Source organism: Blennius ocellaris (genome assembly GCF_963422515.1).
Source record: "Blennius ocellaris genome assembly, chromosome: 4".
Lineage (NCBI taxonomy): Eukaryota > Metazoa > Chordata > Actinopteri > Blenniiformes > Blenniidae > Blennius > Blennius ocellaris.
The window spans coordinates 11022938-11043335 of NC_137653.1; the positions used below are offsets into that span (position 1 = coordinate 11022938).

Below are 20398 nucleotides of genomic sequence, written 5' to 3' on the forward strand. Positions count from 1 at the left end.
AAATATAAAAGAATGTCATTTTTGATTAAAAGCTATGATTCAAGTTGAATGATCTGTTTCATTACTAATGATGAATGTGGTGTCACACTGAGAAGCATAGAACTGCCATAACAATTGCTAATAAATAATAATCAATATGTTGAGTTCACATATACATATGAAGCCTCCTACGTTTGTACATTTCATAGTAGAAGTAGTTGTATCTGTACTTCCAAACCCTCAAATAGTTCATGTGTTTTTTTTGTGTTGGATACCAGATTTCCTCATCTTTTTTCATATCATAACGCATCATTTTTGTCATTGAGATCCATTGGCACTAAAAATCCAATTTCCATTGGCCCTAAAAATCCAATATTAAGCTCCATTACAATAAAAAAGTAATGAAAATGTGGGTTTTATCAACAAAATAAATAATTTTACATTTCATGACCTTTAAAAAAATTATAAGAAGGAAAATCCTGCTTGGAAAAGACCTCCAGATTTTTTCCTGAAACTAACTCAACACCAAACCCATCGAAAGATATGGATTCCCAAAAGGGAGTCCCGACCCGCACTTAAATATAATGGGAAATGCTTTTTGCCAACACTAATTCTAATTAAGTACACAAAGCTGGCAGCAAGCTGCAGCTTCATATTTAGGAAATAAGTGGGAATTTGGCACAAAATCTATCAAAACTCGATGCTAATCATCATTATCTTCTAATCTTCACAGCTTCTTTTAAGTTATTTTGTTCTCTATACAAGCTTTTGAAGGTCATCCAATAAATCGCCCTCCATCCTCCTGTGTTGGTTTGGAAGCTTTGTTAATCAATCCTGCAGCTTCACAAGAGGATTTGTTCAGCCTCAGAAAGCTCCGGTTCAGATTCTCACTCAACCGATGAAACCAAACTCCAGACAAGATGTCTGGGACTATATCGGCGACCTGAGGCCCCCCCAGGCAGTGACACTGAATGGTCCTGCTCGCAAATGCACCAAAGCAGGTCCACATGTAAACATGAACCTCATTGCAACCTGAGACTTTTCTTCTTCCCTCATGACAGCAGTGTGGCACGGCCACTTCAAGGTCCATTGGCTTTGTGAGCCAGCAGTCAGGTGAATCACAGTCTAACGATGCTGTCAGGGATGGGAGCCTGACAGGGTCAGGAGAAAATACAGTATATTTATCTATATATGTGGATCAAATGTCTTCTATAAATCCAAACATAGCACAAGAGGATCAAATGGCTCTCAGTAGAGATGCAGCAGAATACAAAGTGTAAGGCTGGAGGCTTCCCAGCAGATTTACATGCCATTGGCAGCAAGAGAAACACAGAAAGATAGACACTATATCATGCTGTCATGAGCTTGTTCCAAGTGAATTGATGCATAGCACTAAAAGCTTGCAATATGCAAAATCAGTGTAATATTATTATGGAATGAGAGCACCCAAAATATTTAAGTGATTATCGCATATATATGCTGATCACATGGTAAACCCTATATGCGGTACCATTCAGGATGAATAATCACTTTTATAACTCTTTAAATTGTCAGTAAGAGTTCAACATTTTATTTGAACAGCTTAATAATTTGTTAACCCCACAAAACTATTATTAATAACAATATTATTAATATAACAATAATATCACTTTGAAACAGCACCCTCACAAAAACAGCTTACAATTTGCTTTGACAAAATTGTCGGGCTAAAAAGTGTATAAGAAAATGATGATAAGAAGTAGAAAATAATAAGTTAATTAAGAACAGAATTTGAATAAATAAATAAGTGTTTTGACTGTTTGTTACCTTTCTATATCTACTTACAAATGTCAAGTCAGCATGCTCAGCATTTAGACATTAAATGTATGCTCAAAATACTAAAGGTATCCAAGTACCTGAGGTAGAAAGAAAGCTGAAAATGTGTACTCAAATATGGCTGTTAATATTTTTAAAGTACTGTTACTTTACTTAAAATTATTTGGACACAATTAATTCAGTTTGGGGTTTTTCTACAAAAGTAAAAATAAAGAGCATGTAGAGTATTAGTTACTTTCTAACCCTTTGATGTTTCATTGTGTACTATAGCATGCACTTCTTTATATAATCACAGATAGGAAGATTTGGATGTAACCTGTGTGATTTTAAAAGAAGCACACTAGATCACATGATACTGCAGCTGGATTTCACATAGCTATCTATTTTTCACTGCTTCTGCAGTCACTAAAGTGCTTTACATACAGTAATCCAAGCACTGAAGGCAAATTAGTAGTTCAGTATCTTGCACAAGGACCTTTGGATAGGGAGAGATGGAGGATAGAACCTGCAACCTTGTGATTTGAAAACACAATCAGATCCAGAGCCACCCGACACATGATGTACATTGTAAAATAAAGTAAAATGAAACAATACTTGATTAAACTAATTAGGTCAATATCTTCTTTATGATAAACCTTAACTACACATTCTGGGAGCAATGAGATGACATGTTGCAGCATCCCAGGGAGCTGCTGGGGGTCAGGGGCCTTGCTCAGAGGCAAAAAGTGGTAACACATTGGCAGGGGGATTTCAACCTGCAAAGCTCCGAATACAAGCCTGCTCCTCTGGGCCACCACTAATCCTTCACTTCTTCCACTTATGCCACTTATGACTTAAAGATCTGCTACCATTACTGCAGTGCCTCCAGCAAATAGGAACAGAAAATATTATAATAAATATATTATGCATTTGGTTGGGAATTCCCAACTGCATTCAGAAAAAAATGTCCCTTCATTGTAAAAACATGCTTAAATGCATTCTAACAATATAAATTTATCCAGGAAAAAAGTGTTAACACTAGCAGGGAAGAAAAAGACTGCAATTTTTGTGACTCAAATTCCAAAACAATTAGTATTGTGAAATGTGATATGCAACTGAACACAACAGATGTCTTTATTGCTTGGATTAAGATCCACATGGTAGTGTTGGGTGGGTTGTTTATCTGTTGTCTGGTTTTTGACAGAATCCTAAACTGTGAAAACACACAGTAGCTCAGGAATACTGGCAGCTGAGGTATTATGAAGCAAAGGGGGCTTCCTGTCTTCACCACGCAAGGGCACTATTAGAAGAAACACTTCTCATGGTATTATAAATAGCACAAACACACACATAACTCAGACTCAAATACCGCTCTCATCTCGTCCACTGTCTGGTATCAGCAGAAGAGGAAGGCCTCTGAGCTTTGCTCTGGCCTCTGATCCCAGTCGGCCAGTAAAGAAAAGGTTGAAGGCTTACAGAAGCCCATGATGCCACTCTGATGGCTCTTGTCCCTCCAAGCGAGGCATGTTTACACTTCCTCCACACATGTCGTCACTGAGCAGGATCTCTTTACAGCACATCAGTCAGTAAGAGATTCGGATCAGACAGAAAAAGGAACTGTTTGGAGTTACTGATCATAAACAGTCACTTTCCAAATTGGATGGCAACATATCGATCAAAATGTCGAGAAAACAACCAGATCCTCTTTGGGAATCATCTTTCTTTTGTGCACTTCCTGTAAAAGTCCATGCCCACGAGCAATGAAACCCAACAAGGAAAACCGCATGACTAAGATGATCAGCATTAAGGACAGTGTGATTCAATTATGACTAAGCACAGAACTGGGAATCAAAGCAGCAATATCATATTCACCATCGAATCAGATGACATAACACACACAATGACATGAATGCAGTGCGGCCAAAGGCGGCAGTAACTTAAACTTTTAGATTACAAAAAGAAAATGAGTCAATAGCATCTAATTACAGTATATTTCAGAGACACTGTTTGAGGACAGTTGGTCAGAGGAGAGGTAATGACGACAACACCAGTGGAAACTCCAATAACACAATCGGCACAAACATAAAGCTTAATGGAAATGTATTATTCAGACATCAGACATCGTTACTCTGTTCCTATCTGAATAATAGATTTCTCTGAAAGTGCATTGATATTACCTCACAATGTTTTGGACTCATAAGGGCCTGATTATATATAGCTGCTATGAACACAACATTTCTGATGATGAGTAGTTACCTTTTTAATAATTTTAGTTGTTGGAGTAGTTACTGCAAATATAAAATGTCAAGTTGGTTGGAAAAGTAACTCTTCTTTCATGTCATTCAGTTGGACCTTTTCTCGTAATATAGAAAAAGCCTGATATGCTAAACATATACAGTATAAACATAAAAAACGAACTCAAATGTGGTATTATCTGCCCACACATGTAATCAGATTTATTAGCTTTCCGCCCCAACATATGCTGCTTCAGATTTTGTGTTTATATCCCAAAAAATCTTCTGATTTTGAATTTATTAAATTCATTTGTATTTATTCAATGACTTCTTGTGGCAACCAGCAAATATTACAGGGATACAGTTTCCATCAGATAGTCCACATGTGAAGAGGATCTAAAGCAGACAAATCCCTAATTCAAGACGCCAAAAGGCCATGAAGGCCAAACTGCAGTACTCATGTAACCAAGTACTAATGAATTACAGCTAAAGAAACAGAGTCTCGGTAACATGCTGACTCAAATTTTCAAGTCTATGTGACTTGAGGCTCTTCTAGGGCTGCTAACTAAACAATTAGACTCACATTTTAATCTGGATACTAAATGTATTGTTATTTCCATAAAAATATTGTTTTAGCTTCAATAGCAAATCCTAAAACTACAATTTTAGGACTTGGGACAGAGTTTAACGTACACAGACTACAAAAAAAATCAAAAGAGTTATTTAGGTATCATCTACATCGTCCTACAAATCACATTCATTGTTTGACTTCGCAGTCTATTTTATAGCTTTTGGTTTTGTCATTGTCACATTTTCATATACTAATTTTGTTTGAAGCTATTTTGAAAATGAAAAGATATTTTAAAGAGTATTTTACATAATAGAGTAATATTACCATTCACATGTATTTAAAACAAATGTACTTTGATTTATTGAAAAAAATAACGAACTAAGAACAATGGAAGACTACATCAGTTGAATAAAATTGAGGTTTCATAATATGTTTGGTCCTAAGGTCTGAATTTAAGTCTGCTGTGATCAGACAGTGGTCAGAGATGAAGTCATCTCAACATGAAGTTGATGTCAGAACATCCAGGCAGCAGCATTATTCACACCACCTCTTCCGGTAGATGCATCAGCACATCAAGTCGGACCTTTATTGACTGCCTCCGAGCGCCAACACTGATGGACAGTTGTCCCTCCTGCTTAAAGTGGTCACAGCGGCGAGCCATACAATACCACATTCTCAGAGTCAGTTTTTAAAATAACGTAGAGGAATGCTCGTTGGACAGTGAGCAGGTTTTGTGAGGGCTGACGTGACTCTGATGTCATTCCCGCGGTCTTACCAGGCGACAGGACGACTCCCGCCGGGGTAAACTGAGGAGCCAACAGTTAAATATGGAGCTCCAAAACAGGAGCACGGACTAAAACCAACTCCTTGAGACCCTCTGAAACTTTCAATCAGATTTTTTTGTTTACACCCATCAGCGAGATATTTGTCATTATGAGAATGGTTTACTTGTAGTTCAACTTTTGTTTGTGTTTCCTTATACACTACTAAACTCAAGAAGAAATCAATATATTTTGATATTTCTAAATCATTGATTGTGCAAGGAAGTTTTCACTTCAGGAATATACATTAAAGGCAGCCTTCTAGATACAATGCATTGTCAAATGTATAGTTTGATACTTAACAAATGTATAACAATAAAAAGGCTGAATTCACTCAATAAATGTCAGAGGTAACATTAAATTATTAAAACAATAAACTACATCTTTGTGAAAAGTTAATTGCCTTTCATTTGAGAGTTTAAGATCGGATCTTTGCATTAAAAACTTCATTTATAAACACAAATTCCTAACAATGTAATGTGTATATGCCTCTGGTGGCAATAATTATTCCAAAAGACTTTAAATATATCAGAAACATTTCCCTAATGGAACAATATCTCACCAAAAAAGTTACAAATACCTTTGATCTACCGCCTAAAGTACTTAAAACTCTTTGCCTTTTTCCTTCAGTATAAATCACAAAGCTTAAAGAGGTAAATTGAGTCTTCCTCCACTTTACAGTCCTGCAGCAAACATTTACAGAGATTTAGGACGAGACCTGTTATCATTTATTCATGAGTTCTGGAGGATGGGCACGTGGCTCATGAGTTCCCAATCACTCTGAAAGACACAGCAAAGCAGCTGTGGGCAAACAGTGGATTAGAGAACAAACACACTGTAACCAACACTTACCCATGAATGAATACACACAGACCGACATGCTGAAGGACACTCCAGTATCAGCTCTGCTCTGACTCTCCCAGTAGATTTACTGCAACCGACCATGACTGCATCCGAAAATTCACTTAAAAACCAATTCCCCCCTTTTTAACATCATCAAACCTTGCAGGATGATTCAGCAAAGCTGCAATCTCACTCTCCGTTTGCTATAAATCTCAGCTGCATAAAAACATGCTGGAACTCAACTCAGTGATGAGGCAGGCAGTGATTTGGCAAAAATGTAAAAAGAGTGGTGCAGCACAGAAATGTTGACTGCAGTCACCACGGATAATCTTTTCAGATTGACTATAGACGGAGCATGGAGGCAAGTGCAGATATGACACATTAGAAATGAATGAAAAAGACGCAGGACACGTGGGACAAGCTCAGTGCCGCATTCAGCCACTCACCAGCTCTGAGACTCTGGGTTGAGCTGCTGGTGAAGTGCAAGAGAGAAACCAAAGAAGGTGCCCCGGTCTCCTAACTTGTGCAGTGTGTGAGTAGTATCCAGATTAAAGCCCCAGGCTGGACTTGAGAGGGTCAGCAGAGCCCAGATTAAGGTAGTCCAACGGTGAGATGAGAGGGAAACAGAGTTCCCATGTCCCACCAGGGCTGCCATAACAGGGAGCAGGTCCTTCAGCAGAGCAAGTTCAGTTCAAGAGGAGCACGGGGTGAGATTCCTTTTATGGCTGCCAGAGGAAAGAAAGAGAAATTGAGGCAAATGTCTGTGCAAGTCTCCCCTCCTGCCCCTCTCCTCTGCAGATGCCTCCCTTGTTTCCAGTCCTTTTCCTCCCTGGCTCTGCCGTGCCGACTCTCAACTCCCGTTTGCTGCTGTCAGTCTGGAGAGCAGGCTGTGAGAATGCAGCCACTACTACTAAGTGCGTGTGCGCAAGTGTGTTTCTCCCAATGCATGTGCGCCTCCCCCTCCTCTATGCTCAGAGGGAGACAGAGGACAAGTGCCTTGAATAGCCCGCTCACTCCTCCCCCTCCCCACTCTCTTTCAGGCCCTCCACCCCTTCGCCCTCCTTCCCCGCTCTCAGCTGACATCAACACTCAAGGGACTTGTGCCAAAATACCAGGCAAGGTTGTCGGGATACTTGGAAGCTATTGAACGGAGCGAGAGGGCAGAAAGACAGCAGACTGTTTTATCTCTGGAGTTCACACGGTCCAAACAGACTCCTTCTCTAACTTGCTGCTGCAGGTGGACAAAACATTGGAAGTGGAATAAACCGGAGGAGAAAGGAAGTGAATGACTTTTTCACTCTGAGCTTGAAAGCCTTGACATCTCACTTCAGGTGGTAGCGAGCTGGAAAGAATGTGGGAGACAAAGGGGGCAGAAATGTGCACAGTGACCCAGGAAACTTTATTGCAAACCTTTAGCTTCTCTGAAAGGCCATAGCATATGTGCCGTGACAGAGCAACACTAATAGACACACAATCAGAAGAACTGCAAGATTGCGACAAAGCATATTAGTCACATAACTTGCTTCCACAAGTGGGACCTCAATTTCATTTTCTGAAGAAAAAAAAAGAGAGAACAAAGTGGATCTGTCATTTCTTCCTTCTCCGCACTGTCTCCCTGTCCTCAACTGTTTTAACTAGCAGAGTTCTGACTGCGTGAGGTCAATCTGTCTGCAGCTGTCAATGTGTCACCTCAACTGTTCCACATAAAACTCACACAAGCCTTCACACAACCACACAAACAGGTGAAATGCTTGGACGAGGACTTCAGGGTGTAACTTCTGGAGGTTTTTTTCTCCTAATGACAAAGTTACAAAGGTGTTTCAGCTGTCAGCTTTGTTTAAATGTCCTGAAAATACATCTATTTTACCACCAACAGCATCAACTTTCTCGAAGTAGAACCTGATTGATCTTTATGCCTGTCTTTTGGACAACGAAGCAACAAGAAATTACAATGAGGGGGCAATGCCAGATTACTGTGGGCAGAGGCAGGGTACAAACACTAATACTGAGTATTTTCCTGCAGCAATAATTTGCAGACTTTTTTCAGAGATATCTCAATGACAATGCAGCAAGAAAAGACCCGTACCTGAATCTGTGAACATCAAGGATCACCGGGTAATAAAAAGGAGATATTCTGTGTTTCTCAGTGAGTCAAAAGGGTAATCTGATGCTGAAACTTGGAAGAACATTAAGGATTATAAAGCGGATCACAAAAGTTCCTGCTGAAAAAACAGAAATAGCACTTTTGGTGTGACATTAATGTCTGAAAACCCAGGCTTCATCGTTAACAAAGATTAAATCTCATCTAAGATTAGTGTCATCAAATTCTACATCCACCGACTTCTGAAGATTGAGGCTGAAATCCCCTCATGTGATCTGGCGATCACCACGAACCAGCTCCTGTTGTCAGAGAGTCTGCCTCCTGCTGACAGGACGAGGTACAGTATTTGTTCTACAGAGCTGATGACCTTTCACCTCTCAGTATGTTCAGTCACATCTGTAGAGGTACACTGAACAAGTGTTGACCCATCACACACTTGATTTCATGGTTTACAAAGGAGGCACCTTTTTGCTGAGCTTTTTAAAGGAAATTGACAAACAGTTTTTACTCCAAAATATTGTATGTTATATATGTTAAACATATACAGTATGTCCGACGATTAAATTCTGTCTATTCTGCTGCAAGACAACCATTTCCCATATGGATGGATGGATGGATGGATGGATGACCTTATTAAGTGTCCATACTTAATTAATAAATGCAAATGTTTTAGTTTGGTTGATGCAGCAAAAATTCAACCACACGAAATGGAGTGAGTAAAAATATTGGCATGAGTAACCATGATAGCTTATTTATTTTCAAAAACATAACTTTATATTTCTTTAAACTATGTCTCTTGCACTCATCACCATAGCCAGGACTCCTGGGGGGCTGCCACATTTTCAACTCCCACCTATGATGACCATCCATTGGGCTTGACAAACCATCAAATCTAATGATGGCAAAGCCAATGCAGTGAAAATGGAAACAAACCTCTAATGTTTTTACACCTTTGAAGAGTTGGTGAGGATGTAAAGATACCAAACTGGCAGATTCAATTGGTTATCCTTGGTAAAGGAAACAATTTAAGAGTACTGAGATGTGAAAGCAACTACCCTGTGTGTTTGTGTTTCCAAGCATGTGGGAAAGATCAGCATGTTTGTATCTCTTTTGGGAATCTTGGTGAGAGTGAGAAAACTAACTGGGGACTGTTGTGCTATTGTCAGCGGCTGCTCCCACACACAATTCACTGGAGCCCTGCAGACTCCCACTTTTAATCATCTCAAACCTGATCTAGGGGTTGGTTTTCTACTGATATCCAGTGACACAGTGCGTCCCCTGGCCATTATCTATGTGCAGAGCTCTTATAATCCAAGTAATAAATACCAGACAGACTCCATGCAGCAGAAGAAAATAAAAACAGAAAAATGGAATGGGTGTGGGATGTCGAGAAAATGCTGAAAACTCTCTAATGGCAGCTCGGGCAGGAGGCCAGACAAGAATGCCTACAGAGAAACCAAAGCTCAATCGGGGTGAGAGATAAAGGCAGGAGCAAAACAGGAGAAGAAAGGGATGCAGAGAGGGAAAGCACTGATAAAGGAGGATAAAGATTATCTACTACATCATTCATGACACCTGCATCCCTCCATAAGTGCTCATTAGCAGTTGGGGCCACACTTCAAGGACAAAGCTTATTTTAGACTTAGCAGCAGCAGCAGTAGCAGCTCATACAACCAGGGTCATTTTGAACATTGCAGCCGCTCCTTTACTCCGATGACTGAGATAGCCGCAGTCAGCACTATTACTGTATTGATTCATGGATAGAGCAAGATGCTATAGGAGGGAGTGGCATTGGTTATTATGGGATTAAATGGAAGCACACCCACTCAAGCTATTTGGCTGCACATCATCCCCAAGGAAAGGGCTAAACTGGGTTTTGTCATAGTGATGATAACATGTATTGGCAACCTTATGGATTTTATAACTCACCCTGATTTAATTTACATAATCAAGATTTATTCAACAAAGCACACGGTTCTCTTCATTCATAGCTCTGAGATGAATATTTTCCTCAACAAGCTGTTATTGGTTAGAACAAGGCAAATGCAACTAGTAAAAATTTCATTATTCAGACATGATTAACAACTTGCTTGACTGGGCCTTTTTTCCTGTCACATGCTTTTGTAGTTCACCCCAGCAGTGTTTCAGAAGGTTGTTTGGTTTTTTTTTTGTAATTTTTCCTTTACTTTTCTGCTTCTGAACAGTGTCCTTTGGGCACCAGTTATTAAATAATGTTCTGTCATTTCAAAATGGCAGAGCATGGACGCACAATACAGGAAAACCCAATTCATCACACTCCGGTCAGTGTATTGCAATAATACACAAAGTCAAACTGCAATAACAAAAAAATTGCAATATATGATACAGCATAATATTAAAATGTCACTGGCTCACTGCTACTAATTAATCTTGGTGTTACAGCCATTATTACAAAATGAAGTGGTATATATTTTAGTATACTAATCTTTGATATGAGTTTGATTTATTATGCCAAAAGAAGTAATGGTGCCTGAGCAGCCCCTCATTGAATGCGAGGTCAGTCTTCTAGTTTTTAAGGTTACAGACCAGCTGATGTTCTCAGATTTTCACATAATATCCAGTGTATGTGTGTGGATGTGTAGGAACAGAGCAACAATCTCAAAGCAGTACAGCGGTGAACTCTGCTGGCCGCTTGATGTTATTACAGAAACTGCTTCAGACGAGAATAGAATAGAATAGAACTATTTCAATAGTCACAGAACGAATTTCTTTAAGATTATTCTATATGTGGGGAAAGAGCAGTTTGTAAAAGTAGTACAAATATTTGGGTAAAAAAAAGTGAAGTACCACTTTAACTTCCTGATTCAACAAAAGTAAGAAATAAAACAAAAAAGAATATCTAACGACACTAATGGAAATCTCTTTTTTTTTTAGAGTGGTATTGATGGGGGCCGTGTCCACATATATGTGCATGCACACAGACAAGCAGGCCCGTGCACACACGGACACACACAATTTAACAATCGTTTTTATTGACACTGAGATTGAGTGAACTAAAAAGGCAGTTTGGAGAATGTAAACAATAAAAATAAACACAGTTTTGTTCAAATGTAGAAAGTAAAAGTGAAAAGTACAGATACTTGAAAAATTTTCACTCCTGCATAAAGCCAGATAATACAGTAAGTTCAAAATAAAATAAAGAATTATAATATACAATATAATGAATTAAACAATGCACAATGATAAACACCATTTATCCGGAACTATAGAGTTACATTGATTGTCAAATAGTGCTTCTTTTTTTTTTTTTAAACCATTGCTGACTAAATACAACTACCAGGTATGAGATCAAATCAAGAACGAGTGCAACATTTCAAGTCACCTTTGGGAAAAGTGAACAAATCAGAAATGTTGATGAGTAGAATTATTTTTTTCTCTGAATCTACTATTTTAAAGGTTGTCAAAACGTAATTTGTTATTGTCGACTTAAATTTTCTAATTGAATACTGAAGCTGCTTTAACCCCACGAAAAGCCCTGCATTCCTGTATCACACCTTGCAAAGCTCCTTCCACCTAGTGTATCAAGACATCATCTACCTCATTGATTGCTCATTCCCTTAAAAATATTGGTCCACCCAGGTTTCTAGGAAAATGCAGTGTCTCTGGTGGTAAGCTCATCATTGGCTTAGGGTTTGTTTCCATAGGAGGGGTTGTAGGGTGGCTGTACGATGCCATCTGGCTGTAGTGGCTGGAGGGGATACATGGGCTGCCCCTCACTGAAAGCAACTGGAATGTGGCCCGGGCTGGCTGGAAAGACAAAGAACAAATATTTATCTTGTTATTATTGAGGAAAATCAAAGATCAGTGGGTTATAGTTGAATACATTTCCACACAGAGTTTGCATGCTCTCCCTGTGTGTGCATGACATTTCTCTGGCTAATCTGGTTTTCTCTGCAGTTCAAAAACATGTCAACATACAAATTGTTCTCCACGCATTAATCTCTGTTTTGTTCCAGACCAAGACTTTTGGTTTGAGACCTGGTTGCCCATTTGTGTTTTCTTTGAAAGTAAATGGCAGGATATAAATACAGGAAGAAATGTTGCGTCATATGATTTAATTTATTGAGAACAGCTATATTTTTGTAAACGGGTGAACAATTCAGGGTTTTTCTACAATGTCATTGTTACGAATGACTTCAAATATCCTTGAACAACCTCTGAGGGGTCGAATCTTCAACCTCCACACATTTCAGTCAGTGCTTTTTTGAAGGCTTAAACTTAATCTTTGGGCCAGTTTTACCCTTGGAGATGAGTTTCTGCAGTGTGGAAACAGCATCTGCTGTTTGGCTTTGTTCTGTCCTTGGACTTTTACACAAAGAATCAGATGTTTCTGCAGTTTGGTAATAGTTGGATTTTAACATTGGAACATTTCCACACTGTATAACTGAGAATCATAACATTGTCTGTGGATAAAAAGATATAACTTGAAGTTTTTATGAAAAGCAGCATTGTTTAAATAGATTTGTTGGAAAATATGTATAACATTTATTTTGACAGCATAAAGACTTATAAAACTTCTAAATAAATAGATAAGTATAGATGACAACAATGCATACAAATGACACTGGTTATACTTGCAAAGGTTCTGGATCAACATTTACATGTGTTCAATTTGTTGTTTAGCTACTTACTGGACTCCATGTATGATGGTGGTGGTGCAGAGGCCGTGGGGGGGCCAAATCCAGGCACGGGCTGATAGCCGGGGTAGGTTGGTTGTCCTGGGTAAGCCGGTTGACTCGGGTAGGTCGGTTGGCTCGGGTAGGCCGGTTGGCTCGGGTAGGCCGGTTGGCTCGGGTAGGCCGGCTGATAACCAGATGGGCCCTCGGGTTGCCCAGGCGGGTGAACTATGGTGGTGGTTGTCATAGCTACACAAAGTAAACTCACTTTACTCATTGCATTTTACCACAAGCACAATCTCAACCTCAATCTCTTTTTGTGCTTATTGTGTACGTACTCTAATCCAGCGGAAGAAAATAATAATGAAAAGAAGAAGTATTGCAGATTATGGTTCGCGTGTCTGCCAGCATATCAAGCACACTCAATAAAACCAATGATGTCATGAAATGCCAACATGAATAACATATTTGAACCAATATCTTATCTACATTTTGCCAATAAAGTGTGATATTATTACCTGGTCATGACATTATTAAATTAGCATAGAAAAAAAAATAATTCAAATTAAACAAAATGTTGCCGAAATCTTTTACTTTGCTGACGGTTGCGTTTTCGACATTTCTTGTAGAGAAGGCAGCAAGGAGCCACACAGCAGACGGCGAGACCCACACAGAATATGAGTGGAAGAAGAACCCCCAAGACACTTCCCAAAATCAGAGCAATGCGGCTCCTTTTGCCTAAGGAGGGCCTGAAAAACAAAAGGAAAACAAAAACATGGATGAAAGTGAAAAAAAAAATCACATTTCTTACAATGGTAATGACGATGCATTTACTTGATCCCATTTCGTTACTACAATTCCTAGTAAACATCTCTGTTTGGAGATAAAGTTACAAACATGGTTCAGACCTGTCAGTACAGCGATCCTGCTGGTCTTCAGTTAGCCAATATTTCCTGTCGTTACAGCAGTACTTCTGACTGCAGTCGCCACAACAGAACTCGAAGAAGCTACATCGTTCTGAATCGTGGTACGTTCCGTATCGGTCCACATAGCTGCTGCAGGACTCAGCTGAAAGGCATACAGCGAAAGGTTAAAGAGTTGAGCGGCGAGAGGTTCTCGAGGTACAATTGGCCCAAAACTGAGAAGAAGATAAACTGAAGTGACTGCATACGATAAACTACACTAAAAAAGTACAACAAATATATATGTTTGGTGGTTTTTTTGTTGTAGCAGTGCTCTTTTGGCACTTCCCACTGCAGTGTGTGAGCAGACCGGGAACTGCCATGGGGAGGTGGTGCCACGCTTTTACAGGTACCACAGGGTCTCCTGTTTTTTCTTAAAAGGATCAATCAATCAAAACCACTAAACAAGAGCAACCACAGAAAAGTAAAACTCGTAGGCGTTGGCATTTTCATGTGGGCAACACACATAGAGACAAGCGTCAATTGCCATGCAGCACTGTTGCAACACACACATTTGCTGTAATAGCAACAAAACAAACTTTCACTTTGGAGGATCTGAAGATGTGTAGGAATCACAAACTGAATGAAAGACTCACCCCGTACGAGTGGGACCACCGCCACATACAAGAGACACGAAAGAGTGAACACCACGCTGGACACCATAACTGCTGTCAAGTCGCACAATGAGGAAATGAGTGTGACTGTGAAAAGGCTCAACTGTTGCAACCTGCGTGTCTGGCCCTCCCTGCCAAAAGTAACCCAACAACATACCTGACTGCATGGGAGCGACTCATTGCTATTTTATCTTCCAACAAAAGCTACAAACATCTTTATTATGTAAAGCCACTTTAATCCCTCGAATCCTCGTGGTATTAAGATAAAAAAAAAAAAAACATAATTTGCTCATATTTTATTGATATTTTCTTATTTAAACACCATAAAGCACAATCCAGATGTAAATATTGCTTGTTAAGGTTGCTTCTATTATCTATTGTAAATTTCACAGCTAAAAGTGATCTCGAATTCATAAATTGTTAATCCCAACTTGTTTTCTACTTGATTGATTAACTGTAACCTGGGCATGTAGTAGACAGTCACAAAAGCTGCAGGTAATGTTTACTTGAAGGAATTTGCTTCTTCCTTTTGAGCTCAGAAAGTGTTTAATTAATTTTTTACTGGCCTATAAACAAAGTGTTAAAACTAAACACCGTGGCAATGCCACTAAAACATAGTTTGGTATCAAAGAAAATACTTTGTGAAATTACTTGCCAAAAGGTGTTTCAATGGGGAAACAGGGCGACTATTCACTTTTGTTTTATCCCGGTGATTATAAAATGTATAAAATACTACGTTAGAATTCAATACGATCCCAGCTGAGAACTTCTATTATCACACCTGCAGTGCTCCTATCTCAGCTCTCCAGTAGCCTGAATGCTGCAGTGACTGCTGACATCAGAGGAGAGTTTTTCTCCACCCATGTTTGGTTTAATGTTCCATCCATTTAGATTTTTTATTAAGGATTTCAAATTGTGGGTGGGTTTCACCTGTGTTCTCATGTTTCAGTGAATTTTTGTCACAAGTGGGGGAAAGACTCAAAAAGCCAAATAGAGACGATCGTACGCTCAATCACAGGTGAAACACATCAAGACGGGGAGCAGCAATCAGACACAAGGACGGGAAGTCAAGGACACAGACAAGACGAGAAAAAAAATGTGCCCTGCGGCAATTTTGATAAAAAATGGCACGATCTATCAAACATCACACAGATACACCTAAGTGTTTGTTGCTTGATCGAAAACCCAATTCAAATACACATTCAGAGATATTTTACAGCTTTACCTTAATTAGAGGAAGTGGAAACCTTTTTGTGTATATTCTAATGTTAATGTTGATAACATGGCTCAATATGTCTGAATGAGATTAAGGTTTGAAAAATGAGACATGATTTTTTATTATAAGGTTGAAAAAATGGATATGTGCTTTTCACAATGACAGAAAATCTGATATGGGTCACATATAGGCAAAAAAGGCAAATTTCAGAGACTTATGATAGACGTAAACACAACCATTAACAAATAAGAGAATTAGGGATCATTGATGTCTCACAGTTCTACTGCCACAAACCACACAGCGACAAGAAGAGTAAAAGATATTACAGAAGTTACACAGGTATACGTAGGTAACTCAGCCTGTTCTTAGTCGTCAATACTGCCACTTTCAGACAGGATGAACCAACACTCCAACTGAGTGACGTGTCTTGATCTGATTATACAAGTGACGAATGTCATTATTTTAGAGTTCTACTCCTTTTTCAAGCTTAGTAAACAACACAAATTGTTTTTTGTGCTTCTTGTCAACTAAGCGTAACAACCTGAAGGTGTTGTTTTTTATGTATTTATTGTGGTCGACACTTAAGCTCTAACACCTCTTCACTTAGTCACTTATCTCAGCCAACATCAAGCTTGTATTGAAGCCACACATCTGTCACACTTTGTTTTCTGCCGTTTCCTGAGATGCGGTTCTCCTCAGTCTCTCTTTGACTTGCAGGAACTCTGGTTCTTCTTGCTTTTTTTCTTCTCTCTCCAACTGTGGATAAATACAAAATAGACTTTAAGTTTGTGCAAAATAAATCATTGAAAGGAAAGTATAACAGTAGCTGTTTAGTTTAGATGAATGTTTATGGTGACTGATATCTGGATAAAATAATTTCACTACATACAACCGTGGAAAGACTAATGAGGTTTAGTTTTTAGTCTAAATTTGTGACTTGCCTAGCATTATTTTAAAGGTGCTGCAAATACTACAAATAAAATCTTAACATGTACAATAAAAAGCATTTTAATCAAAACTGTTTCTTTTCAAAGCATATGTTATTTAACAGCTTGGTGATGAAACACTTCGAGTAGCTCCTTTTTTGGATTGTTTATTACTTTTTGTTGTATTGTCTTATTTTCCAGAGTAATGATGCATTTGTTTCCCCAAAAATATTTGAATAAAATGCCTGCCTATGCATGCAAAATAAAGTTAGTATTTGTCTTTGTTTAATGTGTTTAAGTGTCAAAGATCGGAAGTAGTAATAAATCTGAGAAGACAAAACCTTAATAAAGGCATTTAAACTAATTTAACATGGAAAGCAAAACTAGATAGGTCTGCCTTCCTCTGGCCGAATAAAGAACAATCACACACTCCTTTCAGCCAGATTAAACAAAAACTCAACAATTTGAGATTTTTCTATTCTATGATATTTCTAAAACATTCGTTGTTATAAAAACACATCTCCAATCTCAACCATCGAAAATATTCACAAATATAAAAAAGAAACAAACATTTTCCAGCCTCTGATGTCGTTTCAGCAGCTCCTGATGAAGTGGTGATGTGCTCTTCTTCGCCTCTTCCTGATCTCGGCTTGCTTTCACCCTTTGTTCCCATTTCCTCTTTTCCAGGGCTCTCTGGAGTTCAGTCTTTCCTTCCTGTGACAGCCTCCTGTCAGAAACACAGTGAATCTTAATGATTTGGATGATTCTGAAACGGATGTGAGTTGTTTTTTTTTCTTTTCTGATTTAACTCATTCTGTGATTGGTATTTGTCTTTTCAACCTCTTGTGGGTGAGCCGCAGTTCTTTGTGAAGTTCCTGGTGGCTCCTGGAGGCAGTTATGGGATTGACAGGCCTGTGGGGTCGGATCAGATCACTGCTCTCCTCCACTCCACAGTGCAGCTCAGACCAGGGAGAATGAAGGCCTGGAAGTTGGTCCTCCTGTTCACTATGGTGTGTTCGCTGTGTTGTAGGGTCTGAAAAGACAAACAACAAACACACGGTACCAATGCCCTAACATGAAAATTTGTGCTTGGGAAAATGATCTTAGATAGTTGAAATTATGTGTTATTAGGAGAAACACAATGACATCGTAAACAACCATTTATAATTGAATAAACGTCTTTTAAACTGTTCCTGAAAAAGATCAGACATGGAATGCTTCCAGGTGAGAGTTAACTAGTAGTCGTAAATAAGATATTGAGTTCAGAATGACAATGACTGAGGACCAGATAGAAAGGAATATTAAATTACATCAATATTGTGCTTGAAAATAGGCAAATAACAAGAATCATATAACTATTGTTTGTATGTTTTTTTTAAAGAAAACATTGGACTTAGAATTAAAAATAATTCAGATTTCACTTTGTTATACATGTGTTATACTCATGTGGCGTGGTTGTTTCAATCACAGCGTAATCACAGACATTTACAGTAACTCACATGTACCCAGGGAGAACATGTAAACATGCAGAAAGGCCCTCAAGCTTTAAAGCAGATTTCTTCTTGCTCTGATTTAGGAACGCTAACTCCTATGTGGCCTAAGTCTAATATAATAAATTAAGTTTTTGGACTGGACGTATAAAGAGATGAACACACACCACACAGGCTTTTGTCCTCTTTCAGCCTGTTAACAGTGTTGTCCTCTCAAACTGCACAACCCTGGAAGATCAAACTTTGCACAAAAACCTTACCATGAACTTGAAATCTTATTTTTATTAAAAAAAATGTCTTAAAGAAAAATAAAGCAACAAACTATTAAAAGTGTCATAATGTGATTCCACTGATGTTTATTATATCGTAGCCACGAGTAGGCTCCTTGACCTTTGCGGTTCTCTAAATTCAGCATTTAATCTGTTGTCAGCTCAATCAGAAAAATGTCACCCTGCATATTAAACAACAAAAGATACAGTAAATAAAAACCAAAAAATCCAAAACACTACTTGAGGGTACAGCTAAACAGTGGCTCAATACTCCTACATTTTAGCACAGAAGAGGCAAAAGTTTTGTACAACGCACATTTAGCAATATGTCTTTCAGGTACCGACAGTTTGCTTGACCATAACATGGATTCCACCACAAATTCCAGAAGTCTCTTTTCAGCTGGACTTTTAGCATGTATCCATTTAAAGGTTGCTTCTGTCCTTCAATTCAACCTGGCAGCTTTTACTCATCAGTAGAGGCCCATTCACTTTTCTGCAGATCAGTCTGGATGGTATTGAAAGACTTATAAAGTTAACCTTTGTGGCCACAATGAACAGTTGGCGGATAATGGTAAATGGTAAAATATAAGATAACAGAAGCACAAATGGAGATGGGTCACAAGTCAGTGAATGGAGTGTTAAATGTCAATTGCACAGAGATTTCTGTGTAAAGTTCACCAACCTTATGCACCATAAGGTAAGGTACTTATTTCAAAATCCTGCAGCAATAAAATCCCCAGAGATGAGTAGATTGTGTCTTTTTTTTCTTCTTTTTTTCATTTTTGGGGGGAGATATGGATCCAGCCTTTCATTTGAGAGGAAGGCCCTCATTTCTCCATTCATAAATTACACAGTCTGGCTTCAAAGCACAATTTATCCGAATGGCTAAATGTCACTAAGCAAATGGTTTATTGACAGCCACATAACAGTTCATTGACTTAACAAATTATGTCGGACCCTTTTACTATTTAATGACAGTCCGAATCAATAGAAATGTCTCCTCGCAAATACCACAGAGTTCACCTGAGCTGCACCGAGTCGCACAAATTCAAACATGCCCCCACAGCCTCGTCTTTTTCTCCCTCGGAGTCTCACAAAGGGCGAAGGAGACAAAGAACTCCCCCTTCCTGCCCATGATAATAACAGTAAACATTACAAATGACACACTGGCTCAGTGGTCAGTACTGCGAAGCCTCATATCAGGATGTGTGATATTTGACATTATTAAAAAAACAAAAACGTCCGACTGATAGTGTGGCAAGGAAAACTGCACACACAATAACAGCATCACTAACATCAGTAATGTATATTGTTTCCTACCTGGATGGTTAGATTGGCTCTCATTTCTGGCTGGAAACCTTTGAAGATCCTTCTGTCAACAGAGAGAAAAACATTTTAAATCAGCGGTTTCCCCATTTTGTTAATGTCTGTGTATGACAGTCATGTAACACTTGCTCATTATTATAAGGCTTGAAACAAACCTTGTCATTCAGTACCATGGAAATCATTGCTTATTATGTGCAAAATGTAAGCCCATTGTGTAAAATCCATCATCAATTCATACATCTTCTGTACAGATGTACCCACTGACACAAGCACAATTCAATATTACTGCTCAAACATACCTTTTGTGACTGTTTGGAGGAAACTGGACTGGAGATACAAATGGGGCAAACGCGCAAACTCCAGACAGCTCAAGGTTCCTAAATCTGAAATTTAACATGGGACACAAAGTGCTCGCCACAACGATGCGACCCTCACCAAATGTGTAATTAAACTATAATTTTTTTTTTTTTTTTAAACACAAAAATAACAAACCATCTTAGGTCAACATTGCAGATTCATGGATATGGCAGCCTCCCAAAATTGGTATTGTGATACTGAAAAGTGTCAGCTCTACTTGCACATGTGCAGTGAAGCGAT

The 20398-nt window shown here is 38.7% G+C and overlaps 2 protein-coding genes across 4 annotated transcripts in view; both read right to left on the reverse strand.

Moving 5' to 3' along the window:
- itga7 (integrin, alpha 7) overlaps positions 1 to 7171 on the reverse strand; it is a 38636-nt gene extending 31465 nt beyond the window's left edge. For all 3 annotated transcript variants that reach the window (XR_013936589.1, XM_080494762.1, XM_080494761.1), the window contains exon 1: positions 6689 to 7171. Coding sequence is in view for 2 of the 3 variants with exons in the window: in XM_080494762.1 (XP_080350888.1) it covers positions 6689 to 6897 (209 nt within the window). In the remaining variant the exon portion in view is untranslated. The remainder of the gene's footprint in view (positions 1 to 6688) is intronic.
- Positions 7172 to 11388: 4217 nt separating this feature from the next.
- On the reverse strand, positions 11389 to 14866 carry LOC308128962 (uncharacterized protein). Its single transcript, XM_080494687.1, has 5 exons — positions 14557 to 14866; positions 13907 to 14066; positions 13593 to 13747; positions 13014 to 13247; positions 11389 to 12129 (listed from the first exon to the last, which is right to left on the reverse strand). Exons 1-5 carry the CDS (start codon positions 14621 to 14623, stop codon positions 12008 to 12010), a joined length of 738 nt encoding a protein of 245 aa, XP_080350813.1. The 5' UTR covers positions 14624 to 14866; the 3' UTR covers positions 11389 to 12007.
- Positions 14867 to 20398: the final 5532 nt, after the last annotated feature.

Excerpts from the sequence above, each read along its gene's own strand:
- LOC308128962 (XM_080494687.1), bottom strand. The coding sequence starts at position 14,623 with ATGGTGTCCAGCGTGGTGTTCACTCTTTCGTGTCTCTTGTATGTGGCG. Across the intron at positions 13,248-13,592 it reads AAAACGCAACCGTCAGCAAA|CTATGACAACCACCACCATA; the intron begins GTAAAAGATTTC and ends TACTTTGTGTAG. Across the intron at positions 12,130-13,013 it reads ACCATCATACATGGAGTCCA|CCAGCCCGGGCCACATTCCA; the intron begins GTAAGTAGCTAA and ends TTGTCTTTCCAG.